Source organism: Sebastes fasciatus, chromosome 3, assembly GCF_043250625.1.
Source record: "Sebastes fasciatus isolate fSebFas1 chromosome 3, fSebFas1.pri, whole genome shotgun sequence".
In the NCBI taxonomy this organism is placed as follows: Eukaryota; Metazoa; Chordata; class Actinopteri; order Perciformes; family Sebastidae; genus Sebastes; species Sebastes fasciatus.
In genome coordinates this window covers 16,696,745-16,715,755 of record NC_133797.1, presented here as the reverse complement: position 1 = coordinate 16,715,755, position 19,011 = coordinate 16,696,745, and the positions used below count along the sequence as shown (strand labels likewise).

General features: G+C 41.6%; 1 protein-coding gene across 4 annotated transcripts in view; it reads right to left on the bottom strand.

Moving 5' to 3' along the window:
- npnta (nephronectin a) overlaps positions 1-19,011 on the bottom strand; it is a 56,871-nt gene that overhangs the window by 14,280 nt on the left and 23,580 nt on the right. For 2 of the 4 annotated variants that reach the window (XM_074629285.1, XM_074629283.1), the window contains 5 exons: positions 18,504-18,596; positions 10,937-11,032; positions 4,610-4,729; positions 3,187-3,306; positions 293-427 (listed from right to left, as the gene is read on the bottom strand). In XM_074629285.1, the coding sequence (XP_074485386.1) occupies positions 293-427; positions 3,187-3,306; positions 4,610-4,729; positions 10,937-11,032; positions 18,504-18,596 (564 nt within the window). The remainder of the gene's footprint in view (positions 1-292; positions 428-3,186; positions 3,307-4,609; positions 4,730-10,936; positions 11,033-18,503; positions 18,597-19,011) is intronic. The other 2 variants (XM_074629287.1, XM_074629286.1) reach the window with 1 other exon arrangement.

Below are 19,011 nucleotides of genomic sequence, written 5' to 3'. Positions count from 1 at the left end.
GTTGGTTGTAGATATCTTCTGCAGTTACAGGAGGAATAATTACAGGAAGCAAAAACTGCTTCGGTGTACTATAGGCTGCATATGGGCACCGGACTATTGTTTAATGTGCATTTTTTTGTATGTGTACGTGTCTGTGCGCTATTTTTTCTATTTGCTCCCTCAGCGTCTGGTGTAAAAACAACACCTGCATCACTGAAAATAACTTGGTTATAAGTCAAAACATCTCAGCACATTTATGACCTTTGCAAGTTTTATCTGTAAACGCCTCACTGCGGAGACCTTGTGACAGTACCTATGCATTGGTATTTCCCATTGATGTATTGCAGGTCAAAGCCCTCGTGGCACTTGCAGATGTAGCTACCGAAGGTGTTTATGCATTTCCTGAACCTGGGACACACTGCTAAGCCTGCTGCACACTCATCCACATCTGCAAGAGAAAAAGAGATGCCGCTTATTACACAGAAGAAAATATTCAAATTAAAATATAATGTATTCAGCAGTTTTCACTAAACAATCCTTTTAAAGTTTGTCACATACAGTATATAATGCATTTAAATAACACAATGCAATGGGAAACAAGGTTAAAAAATAATAAAAATTAAAGAAACATCTCAATTCACCCCAGGAGGCTTTTTTTTTTTTTTTACCTTCCCTGGTTAGTATTCATTTATGAACAAAGCACATTAGGAATTCTGTTCAGTGAGCAGAATACAATGCACAATACCTTGTTTCATTATTTAAAGACCTATTCTAAGTGTCTCTGTTGATCACCATTGCAGGCATGTGGGCATTAATATTTAGACACAGAGAGGCTTACACATTTACCTTAAAATTATTAATTTATTTGCTGCATAATGAAGCTGAGACACCGTGGAGCCACAGGGACTGTTGTTTGTAAAAGGACCTTAACACAGACACACCTGGACCAGCTGGGAAAACAAGCAAGTGAAGTAAGTGGGCAGAGCTCTCTTATTCCTTAACAACTACTGTTGAGGATCTCATCAGCAAGGTGCTTAATCCCAAACTGCTCCTGTGGACCTGCTTAATGGCCAACAGTTGAATTATTTAGCTACTGACAGAGCAGTAGTGAATTATTATGTAATACATACACGAGCACACATAAATATAATCACTGTGTCAAGATGTATGGTAATATTGCTTACAAATGCCTGTTTTTATGAATTCCGCATCTAGCTTTGAAGACAGCCACGACTCGTCTTTCAAAGCAGCAAATCCTTAAGCATCCGATTCAAACCTTTATTCATAGTTATACATCAGCCAATATTAAGCTCCGCAATTGTGTTTTACTTGACAACTCGTCTGATGAATTAAGCAATTTCTATGAGAGGCAGCATTGAAATACGAAGCCGCCGCATACTGAACTTCTGCAACAATGCACAAACATCAATACACTTTGTCATTAATCAGACAGTTTTCTGTCACAGTGCAAAACAAGTCAATACGTCCTTCTAGTGGATCATTTGACACCCTTCTTAAGGGATTTCTGGCCTAATCCACTTTTAGAACACAAATAGCAGGTGCACAGTTAAAAAGAAACGCTATTTGAAATTTAAAACAGACTCTATTTTTAACATCAAATCATAAATCCAAACACTGAGGCCTGTATTTGGCAAACTGCTAAAAGTTTAAATTTGGACTGAAACAGTAACTTCAGTATTTTTCAACATGGACCTGGAAATTGGCAGCAGCTCAACGCCATGTTATTTTGTAGCTGGTTATGGTAAACACTCTCTGAAAGTTATCTTCTCTGCACAAAAAACTATTTGAGAAAATGAAAAAAAACAAAGCCAAAACAAATGTGCAGGCTGCACTGCAGTGTTCAATTAAGTGCACACTTGCAAAAGAAACATCAGTTTTTCACAGTCAGCCATGGTTTTTGTTTACGATGCACCTGGAACGCTTGGAGGTCGAAATTTGGAAATTTGAACGCTTTCCTGTTTCAGTTTGGTTTTCTTTTTGTTTCCATTTATCATAATTTTCTAATATGTCGTCCCAATTAATACATCCCATATATCAAAAATATTAGACTGATTAATTTCACATTTCAATTGGTACAGGAGCTATTTCATACAAATAAAAAGATACAATTTGTTGAAAAAACAAATTATGTTTTTGCAGAAAAACATGTATCTGAGTAACTTGCAAGGATAAAAAAAAGAACTCGTCATCATATGTGCATCAATAGAAATAGAAAATATGTGTAGGATGGGAATGTGCTTACACTTTGCTGTAAGTAGGAATAAGTGGCTTGATAAAGAGTCTTATTCTTTACACCCAGCGAAACACTTTTTTACTCCTAAACTGGATCTTTGAAACAGGCAACGTTTAAAGCTACAACAACAATGTGTTGACACATTTCACAGTATCATAATGAGTAAAAACAGCTCTGCATCTATTCAGACTCTCAACTAAGGCTCTTGCTACTAGAAGTCATCACCTCCATAAATATGATTAAAAACTCTCCATAAAACATCTACTTCTTGATGGATCCGGAAACATTCCAATAAACTGTCGTAACACCTGTTGCAGGAAACCTTTCCTCCCCCTCCTCCATCATTTTTCATGATTGATGTCCGTCCTGTCTTAGAAATCCGCCCCCCATTAGGCAGCCCACAGTTAAGTGGGACTATAAGGCAGCGTAACAGGAACAGTCCAGTCTGGGACAGCCTGTATTTAAACCTGACACAGGTTAACTGCCTCAACTGCCCCTTCATCTGTTAGTTACCCCTCTGAAAGGAGGAGGCGAGGTTAGGGGGAGGATAGGAGGAGGGTCGGGGGTGGGCTTCCTCTGATCATATTTCTGTTGTGAAAGCTGGAGGAAGGAAGTGGAATAAAGTCACCATTCAGTTGACAAGGCCTGCTAAATTGCTGGGGTCCTTGCATCAAAGCAAAAAAAGACATATTGGTAAATATTTTTGGATGAATTTCAGCTTTCGCTGAAGGTTTTGTTTGAGTTCCAAAATTGCAGTTTCACTGCCAAGTTTTCTTTCTTGCTCTGCCAAAACAGTTGCATTTGATAATCAATTTAAAGGCTGAGAAGAACATACACAAATAAAAGTAAAACATTCTCGTTTGTGATGCTTTACATGAGTAGCTCACGGAAGGGAGTGGTAACATACGGCTCAGTTTTCAGGCCTGTGGAGATATATAAAGACTGGGACGTACCCACGCAGGTTCTTCCATCCGGAGCCAGCTGCAGCCCCGGCGACGGACACTGACATCGGACCTCTCCTTTCAGCACCTCGCAGCCGTACTGACAGTTGGCCATGCCACAAGTGCGAGCGTCTGATGGACACAAGGGAAACACAACACATATAATAGGGAGAGAAAAGGTGGGAGGTGGGGTAGTTTGTAATGCTCACACTGTCACTTTATTTCCTTCTCACATCCACGCTCACACTTTATCCTTATCCTCCGGCCAGTGTGTGAGAGCCAGGCTACTGCCTGATATTAGCTTGGTAGACCCTGAGGTGCAGACAACAGAACAGCACACACTGCCATTATTAGATTGCTGTGCTGTGCAGTCGCTCTGTGCTCACACCTTAGCCCACGCTTCCCTCACCCACTTCACTACACCTAAAGAATCATAATCCATCTAAGCCCCATCAAAGTGTGTGTGTATACTGTGCAACGCCTCTGTTGTGGAGCCGTGCCGGGCAGATCAAGACCCTACAAAATGATAATAATATAATGGAAAAGATTTTGTTCAGCTTCACTCAATAACTTCGGACCTTAAAAAGGAAATTAAAAGTGAGGCTCATGCTGCCGCTGCTACTTCAGCTGCCGCAGGCACCCTGGAGTACAGTTTGATGACTAAGGCAGGCCAGGCTGATTAAATGCTACAGCGATCTATTGATCAAAGCAGTAGCAGGGGAGAAAAGAAGAGCGGCAAGGTGTTTAACACTATCGTGCCATCATCACACAACAACACCTGGAATTGTTTGGGATTGCCTCAAGTGGTTAGCAATTCAGACTTTAAAAGGGGGAAAATGAATTCTCCTCTGATAAAAAGAGAACTAATTAAAAAGAGGAGGGAGGGAGTCACGCTATGCTCGAGTGGAAACGTGAGGAGAAAATAGTTATCAGGTGGGAAACAGAAGTTACAGTGAGACATGTACGGGCATTAACTCCCATTCTGTGGAATACCTCAGGGCAAACCATAAGAATTGCACACTCACTTGAGGGGATGTCTTTCATACTTTTCTACTTAGGGTTCTTCAGAGGGGTTCTGCAGACTGTGGAGCTGCTGTAATGAAGTGCATCAACGTGGGGCTTTAATCAAAACAGTCTATCATAAGATTGCGAGGCTGCTGTCAGATGTACTCACACAAGTGGGACAACGTATTTTATAATAGAGAGCATATGTCATCAGCATTGCCTTGCACTCGCATTCAGATGAGTACATTTGTAGTGAAGTGAAGTGAAGAAAGGCTTCACAGTAGCACGTCCAGGCTACACAGCAGAAACAAATGGAGGGAAAATAGATCGGGGATGAAAATATCCACAACAATACAACCAGTGATGTGTGTGTTTGTGTGTGTATATGTGTGTGTGTGTGTGTGTGTGTGTGTGTGAGGGACAGACTCACTTCCACAGGTCCCGTCAGGCATCAGCATGTAGCCGTTGAGGCAGTAGCACTTGTAACTCCCATATGTGTTCATGCACCTGTGTTTACAGGGTCTCGGCTTCAGTCCGCACTCATTCAGGTCTGCAGACAGAGAGAGACGGCATAAGAGGACTGGAGGACAGACAGACAGAGAGAGAGAGAGAGAGAGAGAGAGACTCCTACACAGAGGTGAAATTAGTCAGAGGGCAAAGGTGAAGAGGTCAACGGTGTCAAACCTCGCCCATCCATTTATGTGTCTGTCTGTGCATCGGTGTGTTAATGTGTGTGTTTTGGAGGGGGCGGGGGTGTCTTCGAGGAAGTGCCATGTTCTGACACGCCTGCGACTTCCCTCTTTGATGATTTAACAGGAAGCCAGTGTCGACTGTCAACCTGCCCATTACCTGCAAGTGATAAAAGATGCTATTATATCCTCTGACTCACCACGACTTCATGTGCTAGTTCCTGCAACATCCACACATAATTCCAGTATTTTTATGCAGGCATAAAAGTAGAGAAATCTCACCCACAACCGCCCGTGAAAACCGTATTAGAAAATGATGCTGTCTGACTTCGGGGCTCCTGGGAGAAAGGAATATGCCCCCTGAGCTCAACACCTGTCAAATGCTTATGCAAATTCAAGTCATTATACCCGTCGCACAGCACAACATTTATATATTTCAGTCGCACGGCCCTGGTGTTGTGTATGTTGCCTCACTGGAATGACTTGGAACAGAGAAACCATTAATGTTATTAGTTACACCTGCATACTTTCTGCTACGACAAGTCAAAGCGTACTCCACGTGAAGGGTTTATGATGGCTGTTCATTTCTTCTTCACTGAAATCTTATTTTAAGGACTGTAACTAAAGTTAAGTGACATTCACAACATTAAAACTGCAGCAAACCAACCAACCTAGTTAGATAACGACGTTTTGACATGTCATAGCAGGAAACACACAGGTGTAACTAATAACATTAATCGTGTCCTCATTTCATTTATATATTTCAGTTCCAGGGCCCTGGTGTTTTGCATTTTATCTCCCTGAGATGACTTACTGACAGTCTTAAATGGAACAGAGACACCATTAATGTTATTAGTTACACCTGTATACTTCCAGCAATGACAAGTCAACGTGTCCTTCATTAAAACTGCAGAGTTAAAGAAGTAAACATTTGTATTTCTTACTATAGACACCATTGGACACTTACTTTAAAGAACTAAAGTAAAGTGACATTCACAACATCCAAATTGTTGCAAACCAACCGATACGAGCTAGATGGCTGTATAGGGCAGATATTATTGACAGGTCATACTATTAAACGCACAGGGGTAACTAATAACATTAATGATGTTTGCATTCAATTTAGGTGTTACAGGTCAACGTATCCTCATATAACGGTTTGTATGATTTCTTAGTAAAAGTTTTTCCTCATTTTTCATGCGTCCACTCCAATCCACTCCAACCTCCTTCCTACATGGCGTTTGTCGCTCTATATACTTCCTGGTCCACAATTCCGTGGATTACATACCAATTGATTTTGTGGATATATACGAATTACAGGACATTACTTTTTAGTAGGTATAGCTACTAACAGTGAATGAGAGCAGACTGCAGTCTATAACTGCATTTATAACAAAGCATTCAAACTGTAGAAAAAGAAACCAAAAAGAGTTAGATAGCTCTATTGCCTTTTTTTCACAGCAGACAGTTTTACACACTGTAAGGTGTAATTAATAATAATATTTAATTAAAGTCTGTTCCCTACTTAGGCTGGAAAATGGAGCCATCATTAATGGAGCATGGCGGTAGTTCAGGTAGGGACAGAAGTCGTTTTATAGTCACACGTTCTCTTTACTGCATGTTCACAACCTTCTCGTTCATCGAGGTGGTCCACACAGTGAGGCTTCTGCCCTCTCTAATAAATTGTTAAAACCTGAAGTAAGGAGTCCTGACTAAAATGTTACTTACACCTGTGCTTTTCCTAGCAAAAGAAAAATGTCTGCTGTGGAAAAGGCCAATATGTATTCTAGATGCACATCTTTCTTACAGGGTAACTTTGGTATTTTTCAACCTGGACCTGAACTTTCCTATGTTTTTGTGTCTGACTGACTAGTAACAACAACAATTTCTGAAATTGGCCCAGTACTGAGGGAGAGCGCTCCAGACAGGAGCTGCTCACAACCTGCAATATAGTGTTAATGGGGCAAGCTGGCATTGTCATTTGCGTCCACTAAAAGTGCTTGTTTTGTCCCTGACAGGCTCTGATTGTTATTATAGGTGTCTGACATAATGGAAAGAGTCTCAAAATCTGGCGAAGTGACATGTGCCGGAAGACAATGGTGGAATAGTGGAATATATTCATTGTGGAAACACAAGAGTTTGTTGCGTTGTGGTACAGAAAGTGTAGCTTAGTGTTATCTAAAAGATTTACAATGTCATGGCTCAATATTTAGATGATTTCAACAGTGTGCATGAGATCTTTGAATTTGATGGCCGCCCGTATTTATTCGAGCCAGAGTATACAGATATTCAGATTTCACAACGAGACTTCTTCTTGAGCCGGACTTGGACACAATAACAAACAGACCGGATCAAGCTAAAGGTAAGAAAAATGTTTTTTTCTCTGTAGGATCCTTTCCATAATGTTGTCAGACACTTCTAATAACAATCTGAGCCTGTCAGTGGCAAAAACAAGCACTTTCAGTGGAAGTAACGTGACATTGACCCTGCTCACTTGCCCTCACAGCTCATTTCGCGGCTGCCGGTTACAGCGTTCTCCCTCAATACTGGACCAATTTCATAACTTGTTGTCCCCATTAGTCACATAGACACAAAAATATGGAAAAATAGGGTCCAAGTTGAAAAATACAAAAGTTACCCTTTAATGCAATATTGATCATGCTGCCATTATCTGTGGTGGAAATGAACTAATTAGTCTCATTACTGTAATTGACCATGTTTGTTGTGTATTTGTTCTACGTCACTACACTCAATAACTCAGTTAAGCACATTCTTGATTCTGTCTGCGCTCATACGTACTTTGAGAAAGAGAGGGATTATAGAGTAGCCTGGAGTTATGCTGTTCTGACACTGAGAGGAAGATTTTTCATTTCAGTTTTCTTTAAACCTCCTTTTCCTCCTAAAGCAATTTTCAAGATTAAGTTTTCTCATAAAGAAAATAGTGCCACTGCTCTTGCAGAACATCACTGAATTGAAGAGGGTTGGTTCCAAAATGTATTCTTACTTCTTCTTACTTTTACTTATATCAGTACTTTGATATACTTTGATATACTAGCAATAGTCCTTGCGATGTTTGGTATTTGTCAGTGAATCACAAAAAGTGGCTCTGAGAGTAAAACATTACTTTTAAAACCTGTGAGAATTAACACATATTTTGCCAAATTGTATTGCAATGATTCATCAGGAAACATTTTTGTTCAGATATCAGACAAAATCATACTGTAGCTGTGTAAGATATCAGTTATAATTCCTTTAATGTCAAAGTTGGCATGTCATTGAGCTTAATATATTCTTTCAAATTAAATAAAGGCTCAGATTATGAATGGCTGAACGAATTTAAGGCCACTCTTGGCTTTGGCTCAACACTTTTCCCTGAGTAATTCCTAATGAGTGTGTGGGGTTTAAAGGCTTATGGATGTTGACGGAGACAACGGGTATTGATGGAAGTGAATATTTCATCACAAAAGCATCTTCTGTGGGGTCCGTCGGGAGCACCAGGCCCAAAAGGGGAGAATCCAACATGTGACTACACAGGAATTCATCACACTGGAATGATAACACAGGCTCCGAGGAATAGAAATAACTTAGACTATGAACACCCCCCCCCCGTTTCTGGGATACACTAGAACCATCACAAATAGATTTAGTGTCACTGTACAGCACATGAGGGCTCGTTTTCATCTTGGCCGGCCGCACTTTGTAAATGGCTCCGCGTTTAGCTCTGTGGACATATGCGGGGTGCATTCTTTGAGTGCCGCATACCATCTCCATTTAACAGATACCATAGATTAATTTAGATGAATGACGGAGCAGATGCCTAGTTTATATGTCAGAACCCACTTTCTATTAATGGTAAGCTGCTGGTCTACTAAAGCCACGTTGGCTGATTCAGTAGGCGCGGCTGGAATTTGGACTGACCGTCTGCTTGTTGAATCCAGTCCCGCCAGGCTTTATGTTATGTTCCATGACTATAAATTATTCTGGGTGTATAGGGGTCAGTTTGTGAATGCAGTTGTTACATGAGGGCCAGTATAGTGAAACCTTTATAGGGTTATTTTCACTGAATAGGATAACAAGGATCCGACATTTAGGAGTGTCATTTATTTTTACATGTGGGCGTGTGATGAGCAAGCTAATCATTTCAGAGAGAGTGTTCCAATTGGCTGTTCATTAAACGGAGGCAGCTCTCTATCACTCGTGAACTCCGATCAAACGGTCAAACTAGGCAGCGTTGATCAAATATGAATCAATATTCTGTTACTGTAATGACTATTTGTCGCCTTTGGTCAGAGTTCGAGTGATTGACAGCTGCTCAGAGACGACAGGCTCCAGCTCGGCTCTGATTGGTTGTTTTCCTCCAATCTGTGAAATCTTGCAGATGCCATTAGGAGCACCGGAGGACACAGAGGCACATGACTTTTTTCAGAGTGCCTGTCTCATGCTCTACTGTCAGGATATAGTGACAGTTTTATAAAAATAGCTTTTTTTAATCATATTTGCTCCAAATCTACTCACTGCAGCTTTAATATTATGATCTAAATTTATCAGTAGATATAAAAAAAATGACAACGAATATATAAGGCTAAAGTTTCTGTTTGCATTTGTGCTTGCAAAAAGAGGTATTCTAAGCACCTGCGTTTTCTAAGAAACGCAGGTGTCGTGTCAAAATGATACTGAAATTGAACAGTTGTTGTTGCACTGCCACTGTGTCTGTGCTACAGCTGGTGTGCACCACATGAATATGGAGGCCACTGTGTTTTTTTTTAAAGCCTGTTGAAAAAAATTACTTTCTTTCTGAACTGATATTAACGCTTCTTAACTCTTTATCAAAACAAACTAAAATGATTTGTCCTGTCCTTGTCAGACAGCAAGCTTAGCTCTTCACAGTCCAAATACAAACCCCACAACTGTCTCTTTCTCCCACAAGATTATGTCCCCGCCACTCACACTTGCACGCACGCACACACACACACACGCACGCACACACACGCTCGTCACTTTTTTAATTAGCGGTGTCAACCCTGTTTTCCTCCCTGGTTTTCACAGTAAACAACTGGCATTCTCATTACTGCGATTGCAGAAAACCATAGCAACACTGTCCATTGTCAGCGTGGTAGAAGCACAGGTCTCCACTTGCCCGTTGCACTGGAAAAACAGCTTAAAAATTTAAATGAGGGATTATTGAAATGGTCACATTCTCAGACAGAGGCAGCTCCGTGAGCATCAGCAACATGCCAGACACAAGACGCAGCCAGGGCCTCGTCCATGTAGAAAGAAACAGACAAGACGGAGAGAGAGCACAAGGGACAAGACGGAGAAAGGACACAGAGAGATGGAAAAACTGAGAGATAACAGAAAGATATGACCACCATTTGACAGTTCGACACGGCCCCAGGACTGCAGGAACCTGCGATAGCAGAGGTGGCGAGCCCCTCCGGGGTGTTCACTGTACGCTAAATGAACTGCTGAGACACATCTGAAGTGATGCAAAGTGGAGTGATTTATTGGGTCAGCTCCACTGAGGTATGCTATGCTACATTCCCGACACGCCTCTATCACTGACAGAGAGATTAGCAGAAAAGCTTTTTCTTGGGGATATGCTCGACTCTAAAGAAGATAACACTGGTTAGAACTCAAGGCCTTTTTTCTAGCAGCGATGGAGGAGTCATGTCCATGTTGATGATGGTTTTAAAGGGAAGGAGGAGCTCTTTGTTCCAGGTGCTCAAAAAAAGCCGGAGAGGAAAATGAGGGAGGAGAAAGGGGCAGAGCAATAAGGAAAATCATAATGGGTCTTTGGTACTGAGAAACTGTTTCTTAGAGTGAAAGAAAAAAGCAGTGGTGAAGACCGTGACATGCTGGCATTCATGCTGGCATTTATGCTGGCATTTCTACCAAAAACTACTGTTCGGTGGTGTCTCTTCTGCCAGAGGAGGACAGGAAGACATAAGAAAATAGTTGAGAGTGACATTCACTGCTCTGCAGTCCGCACAGTGCAGCCCCATGCATGTTGCTAAGATGGGGAAGAAGGGGAGAAGGTACTTGGGGGGAGGTCGATCGATGAATCTCACCCTCCATCACTACCCTCGCTGGCTGATGGTCCACAGGAAGAAAGATAGGAAGGTGACTGGCCCACACTGGTGGGGTTAAATAGTCCAGCTCTTCTTCTTTAGACAAAAGGAAATGAGTTCAAGGGGATGGGGGGGGGAGTGGGGGGGGAGGGGGTTTGATCGAAGATAAAGTAGTAAAGGGTGGAGAAAGAGTAAGAAGGATAAAAGGAGAGAGACAGAGAGAGAGAGAGATGTAGTGAGAACAAAAAGCACCAACCGGTGGATTAACACACCTCTGACCACACCACATTCCTGGAAAGTAAAGAGGAACATTATGCAGCAAAGAGGATTACACTTGTGGGAATAGGACATGAGCTGAATATGAGAAAAAGAATTCTAGGGCACATGGGAGAAACAGTTTTTGCATCCCTTCTCCTCCTGCCCTCGTCTCTCTTCTGCATTCCTTCTTTGTCGTGAGGGTGAAATAGGATCTGAGAGAATTACAGTATCACATGGATTCAGAGGATCCCTTCACAATTTGTAATTTGGAGGTTCAAAGGTAGGCAGGCGTTACCAAATCACTGCTTGACTACAAACACTTCAGCCTCAAGAATTTCAGCCCCTCCTCCCCTCTCTGCCTATATCCATCCATCCATCCATCCATCCAGCTACCTTTCCTCCGGCAGTCAGCTAACAACACCTATTGTTAAGTGACAGGAAGATGATACAGCTACCTCGGACTGTTTCGCACGCTTCAAATCATTCAAGCGTTTCCCTATTGAGGGAAGCGGTAACTTTAAGCTGAGAGGTTATGCAAGCCTACTGCATTCCTGCCAACTCTACCCAGGACAGAAACACTTGTTGCAGGCCTCATCTGCTAATAGACACTATGGATGGGTATATTGGTATAAGACGTTTTAGTAGCTAAGAATAATTCACTGAGAGAATTGTGTAACCAGTGCAGCACTGTCTAATAACAGTTTGCCTTTCTTGTTGTAGTCACGCAGGTAAACAGTCTATGCAGAAAGCAAATGAGTAACACATTGGCTTAAAAGTTTTTTAGAACTAAAACATCTTCAAAAACGATATAAGAGATTACAAGTTTATTAAGTAAACCTGTAAAATCTAAGGAAATATAATAGCCCTGCAGTAGTAGTTAGTGTTGGTGCTGCACTGGACTGCATTATGTTGAAAGTAGGGCCATCCTCGACCAAAGAAATTCTTAGTTGACTAACATTAATACGATTTTGAATCGACAGATCTGTGAAACTGAGTTTCTCCAAAAAGAATCGCACAAAAGCATCACTTCAAATCTTCTGTTTACCAGAGATGAGTTAATAAGTTTCTTAAAATTAAGTCAGTCAGCATGAAAACAAGCATAAAAAATGACTAAAGAACTCTTAGTCGACTAAGACCGAAACGACCGATTAGTCGACTAAGAGGAGGCAGCCCTGCTTCAAAGGTGTTTTCAACATTGCCAATTGACATTTAAATGTGTATGTGCTGGACAATACATCTTTCAATTGTTTGGACAAAAGCTAAGCTTGAACAATATCCCATGAAATTGGAAAACAGAGCAGCTTTCCTGGAACATGAGGCCATAGTGTCATATCAAAAATCTCCCCCGGAGACAAACTCTGCATGTTATTTGATGGGATCAGACACTGATCCCCGTGGGATTCAATAAACAGACGCTGTTGTTCATTTAGCGGAGCAAGACTTTTGCTCCGTGATAAAAAACAAAATAAGCTAAAAGAATCTTTAGGAGGTTGATGACATTATTGATCTGATCTCATCACAATCTAGCCAGGTGCTGAGATTTTAATGCTGCTTGAAAATCTCACTTTCTGGTCTGTATACATGTGGCACTTTCCTGCTATTCTCCATGCCGTTAAATTGGCTCAGTAATAAAAGACAGTCCTGCAAGACAGCACCTGGTATGAGCAGATACTGCCATAGCCTTTTGTACTGTAACATTGCCTCTTCAAACACATTTGTTCAACCCTGGTAGTAACTCACTTGCTTAATCATCCTCACAGTGAAAATGTGACATTATTTTTTGCATCATTACAATAACCGCTCAAGGGGAGGTTAGGAGGAGATCAGTTCTATCTATTGTATTTCAGTTCCTGCTTCCTGCTTATAGAGGTCAGTTAAGGACAAATATTACTTCATATCCCCTTCAATGACCTTGTTATAAAAGAGAACATAGATAAAAACAAATACAATTTGGGATAATTAGATGATAATTGAGGGAAAATACACAATATGATGACATGCATGCAATACGTATTATAGCAGCTGTTTGATTGTTAACAGCAGACAGCTAAGAAGACAAACAGTGACAGAGAGGGATCAGTTTCTAAGCCAACAACCAGTATCTGTCTACACCTCGACTGATCTAAATCATAACATTTTCCAGACAGCAAAGTGCCTTCGCCAAGATAAAGCAGTGAAAGGTCCAGATTATTAGCTAATCTAACTAAAATGGAAGGATGGCCCAATCCCAAGGCTTTAAGCTCCAAACCCTCAGGGACCTAACTGACGTCACCTGGTAAATTCTTGAGTGTGAGAGGCTGCAAGGGTTTGAAATGGTATAAATAGGAATCGAATGGGACAGCACTTTGCGGCGACATTATCACGTTACCTTGACGACAACTTCCAGGCTCTTGCCTCACCGGACGAGAGGTAACTCAAATAATCAATTTACTATTTTTTGTCAAAACAGCATCATTAATCAAAATTAAAAGAAATTGTTGATGAATAAACACCAGGTGCGTAATATAGTCTAACGCTTGCATTCCTCTGATTTCATGTGTTCCTTAATGTTAATGCTTCTGTGTAAATTTAAGCCAGGCTGAACACCCATGTGCCGTCCTCTTTGTTTACCTTCTTCTTTAGTGCCTCCGGGCTTCCCGTGGTAACCCCGTATTTAACGTCACAAAGCTATGAATTATGGGTAATTCCCTCAGGCAAAGTCTCCAGAAATGCGGACTTATGGATAGTGCGCATAAAGGGCTCAAAACGTCTGCAAGAGAGCCCTCGAGCACTTGACGATTTGACAGGGAACAGCCTTTAACCCCCACCAACTTTGCAGGATCGCGCCTTAAATGCTTGGGTTCGAGAGTGTGAAGATTTGGAATGGGTCAGTGTCTGTCCAGCGATTTTCTGGACAACTGTTCATCCGATCGACATGCAGGGTACACCTTGCTCTCTGTCACTCGCTAAAATATGAACTGTTACACCACTCAATAGCATGCTAGGTACAGCTCGGTCTCTGTTGCGCAATACAATATTAAATGATACACCGTCGAACGGCATGTTGGGTACAGCTTGCTGTCCGTCACTCGCTACAGTACACTCAAGAAGAGATGAAAAAAGAGACCGGAGTGACCGGAGATCTACTGGACAGTAACTGGCTCGACAACCATTCATCTGATCGACGTGTGTAAAATCTGAGGCTGATTCATACACATTGAATGTGGGTTTGGCTTCATTGAGGCCATAAAATGTGTGAGCTTTTGCACCCAAATACCACATTATTCTCTAGCACTGCTATGTCATGGCAGGTCAGTCAGGACCCAAGGAAGCGCAGTGTTGAGTGTGAAGTTGTCTGGATGAGCGGTTCTCGAGAAAGCTGCAAACAGCAACACCAGAGGCCAAGCGACCCGTTCTGAACAGGCATGTCACAATTTGAACGGGCACTGCACTAATATTCTAAAAACAGATCAAGAAACAAATTGCATATTTACTTCAACCGCAGCTCGAGACTATCATATTTGAAGTGCTATTAATTATATAGATGGCTGACAGAAAAGGGGTGGGGGGGAAGAAAGCAGCATCTGGAGGCGTAGCAGCTGTATTGCTTCTGATGTCTGCGATGTCACTCCTCCAGCTAAAATCTTTTATAGCGTCTTAACATCAGGTCAACTACAACCAATTAAATCCACCTGCACAGAATAATCATCTTATTAAAATGATTGGATCAGCAGGGGAGGGGAGGGAGGGGTGTGCTGCCAAACTGTTAAACAGATTATCCCTATAATGAGTTTATTTGTGCAGCTAGAGCGTATTCGTCTGTCCTCACCATGCTGTATGACAGATCCAATTCTCATCAGCACCAAAGGTGTAGCGCTTTCTGAAAACGATAGGGATTCTCCAAGTAGTGCTTATTATTCTTGACAGGTGAGTGCCTGTTAATTTAATGACGAACATAATCAGAATCATTCCAATGATATCCCATTCAGCTGTTGAGATTTTCTGTACAGGAGAAGCAATGAAAGTGAAATAAACACTAAGGTGAAATGATTTGGCAGGTGAAAAGAGCTGGCACTAAAAACAGACATGTCGTCCTTGAAGAATAAATCTCTCATAATGGTTTGACAGAGGAAAATATGTCTTTGATTCAGAGAGTGAGAAATCAATATAGTATCTGCCATGCTTTTTGTTTGGTATAAACACTCATGTTTCCTCTGTGGTTTGTTTTTGCTCCATTACAAACGGTGTTCCTGAGGTGTTTAACACTCTTGTTAATCTGATTGCCTCTGGGATCACACATCTGTCCACGCCTCCCACTTAGAGCAGAGGAAGTGTGTCCAAAATATCTCTATGCACTTGCAGGTTTATATTCTATATTTTCAGCTAGGCACAACCGAGTGCTGAATAAGTGAAAGGGTTAAAAGTTCTATGACGAAAACACGGACAACCCCCAGACCGGACAACGCCCTAAAGCATACCCTGCTTTATGGTCTATTTGACTCCAAATGGGACCATAATTTACTAAATGAACATCATGCTGTATTGAAGACTTGAAACTCGCGATTGAGACCTTAAACTCATGTTTACAATTTTTACTAAGGTAATAAATCAAGTCAGAAGTAGGGCCATTTTCTCATAGACTTTTATACAATCAGACTTCTCTTTGCTTAGTCGCCCCCTGCTGGCTGTTAGAAAGAATGCAAGTTCAAGGCACTTCTGCATTGGCTTCACTTTTTGGAGCTGAATCTTTTATGTGCTGATCATGTTTCTTTAGAAACTTAATTTCATTAGATTAGTGAACTCTTAGAAGAATATTTCAACTCATCCAACTCATTATTTAAAGTCAAGTGTTCTGAAAATGAAAATGAGAAATTGTAAGTTGAATTAACTTAAAATGTAATATTTACATACCATAAAAAATTACTTAGTTGATTCCACTAAATTGCTGTATGATGTTTTACAGTTTATTGGGGCGACTATTTGACCTTTAATAGCATCGATGTCAGGGAAGCAGCACTGGGCAACTCTCCCAACAGTCTTTCACTCCTCAAGATAAATGTGCTCGAGAGGGGCAGGATATTAGAATGCTTCGAAACATTGGCCACCTGGCACATCAATAGCAAACCTCGAATCAATCTTTAATGGAGGCTGCATTTAAATGAGAAAATCTAATCTATGGTTTGAGAATAATTAAATTGGTTTGCGTAGCATGTGCCAACTCAAAACAGAATCCAAGGTTATCTCTACCTAAATAGGCTGAAAGGGCATGTCTGCCACTCAAAGCCGAGTAAAATGGAAAGCTCTGTTAAACGTCTAGAGCTTATTGAACAAATGGGGCTTCGATGGACACTTGAAAGTACAGTTTCATCTTGAAAGGCCTTGGAATCACATTTGTCCGATAAGTCTGTCTGAATGGTTGGCAGCAAAGTCTATTGTAGTTGGATATGGGACGCAGATCCTTTTCCCTCTCCCTTTGTTGCAGATTAAGACAAAGTACAGCCGTCTGGCCGGGCAGACAGGAGCCACCTATAGCCTCCAAATACAGGATGAGTCACTTGGAACATTCCGGAAAGGATTTCAACACCTCCTCCTCCTCCTCCTCCTCCACCTCCTCCTCCTCCTCTTCCTCCTCCTCCTCCACCTCCACCTCAGCCGTTGTTTTTAATTACACACTATCCTATTCCTGTCTTAGGGCGTGAATTCCACAAGTATTTTCAAGCTGCTTGGATGCCCGTCAACTTCCTAACTAACTGGGACGCTTTATCGCTTTCCAACATGTCCAATCTGTCAGTGATGAAAATGCACAAAAACTCAAGCACACACACGAACACACTTTCAATAGCATCGGTTGCGTCAGCCGAGCCAAGTTATCTCAGGTCAGTAATTGAGATGTTATCTTCACAGGAGAGGATGCACCCCCGGGATCATTCAACGTGGCCTCACCACTCATTTCCATTTGAGCTGAATCAGCACTCTCTCTCCACCTCCTCCCCTTGTGATTAAAGTTTCTCACTACTGTCAGCTGGTGGCAAACAAGCTTCACAGCTCCACGAGTGGCAACTTTATTATGCTGGTGTTGTGCGGTGGAGATCTGGCCACAATAAACAATGATTACCCTGCCATCGCTCAGGGCAGCAGTTCTCCTTCACTTAGCTTTCATGTGAAAAATGCAGGCCTCAGTGCTTTTGAGTCACGGTATGTTCAGGCACCCGATTCGACTTCTATCAGGCTATTAAATAGGCAGTACCAGTCGCTAAAAGCACCATAGATGTGGGTCATAAGGGGCCTATTACACCCACTACGTTATAAAAGTGAAAGCGAAACTAAAAAGCAACAATATCTAACATGTTTTAAAACTGAATCAAGTGTTACGTTTTTAATACAAACAAAAGGCTTCTCTAGGTTTAGGCAACAAAACCACTTTGATAAAGGTCAAGTGTTTAGGATTTAAGGTTATCTATTAGCAGAAATGGAATATAGTATTCAAAACTATGATTTCATTAGTGTATAATACCCTAAATCTAAGAATTGTGTTTTCGTTAGCTTAGAATGAGCCCTTCATATCTACATAGGGAGCGGGTCCTCTTCACGGAGTCCACCTTGTTGCACCGGCATGCTTCTACAGTAGCACAAAACTGCCAAACACTGGCTCTAGAGAGAGCCTTGCGCGTTTCTACGTTACTTGAGGACCACCATAGTTCTCTGACACGCTTGGAAAGGAAGAGGTGAGTGGAGGGTATTCAATTGGTCTGCAACCTCACCACTAGATGCCACTAAATCCTACACACTGTCCTTTTAAGTTCAAGGGAAAACATTGTGTTTGGCTTAAAATAACTACGTTTCAAAAGAGAAAGTGACACTTAATGCTTGTGAACAGAAAGACAACTACATGTTTTTGGTTTCACACGGGATGCGAACCTCAGTCTCCTGGTTGAAAGCCCTCCACCCATATGGAGTTTCATGCCATCTATACTACAGCGCCTGACTTCCGCTTCTGCTCCTATCATAATTACTATGGTAGCTAGGTCACTGTCGTCTTCTTTTATACCATCTTTCTGTGACTGACCATGTGAATAGATGTTAAAACCTACTAGTGGGTGTAGCAGGCCCCTTCGGAACCATCTTATAACCACTGATAACGCCTCTTTAATGGCCTGATAACAGTCTAATCGGTTGGTCCAGGAGGACCATATATTCCAACTCTTCCTCTCTCTTTCTTTGTGGTGAACGTTTAAACTTCAGTGCCCTATGACAAGTAAAAAAGTCACAAGCAACTGCAAAGTAACATCTGTGAATTCATAGTGTTGACACATTCCAGGCGAGAGCTCACCTTGATTGCAGGTCTTGCCAGTGAAGCCAGGGTGGCACTTGCACTTATTGGGTCCCACGCAGTCTCCTTGCTTACAGCCAGGCTGGCACACAGCTGTTCAGGGAGGATTCAAAGAGGAAGAGACAGATCAGTGCAGCGCCCTGGCAGACTACATGTTCAAGATCAGGATGACAAAGCACTTAATCCTACTGCTCCTTGACTTGGCTGTAAAGTATCTGTTTACTCCACATTACTGCAATAAGACAGCACGATGCCTCATTCATATAGGAAATGTGTTTGTTTCTTTCTCCTTGTGTGACAGTGTTATTATCATTGACTAATGGTAATGGAGCAGCCATTCTCTGCTAACCACATAATTTTCGCGTTGAACAGAGCTGGAAAAGTTTTATTGTCCTTATTGATACTAAATCATTTCACACTGTGCGAGATAAAGGAGAAGTTTGACCTTTTAACACTGAGCAAAGTTTTGATTTTCCTTGTTTGAAAAATACAGCGCTGATATTTACGC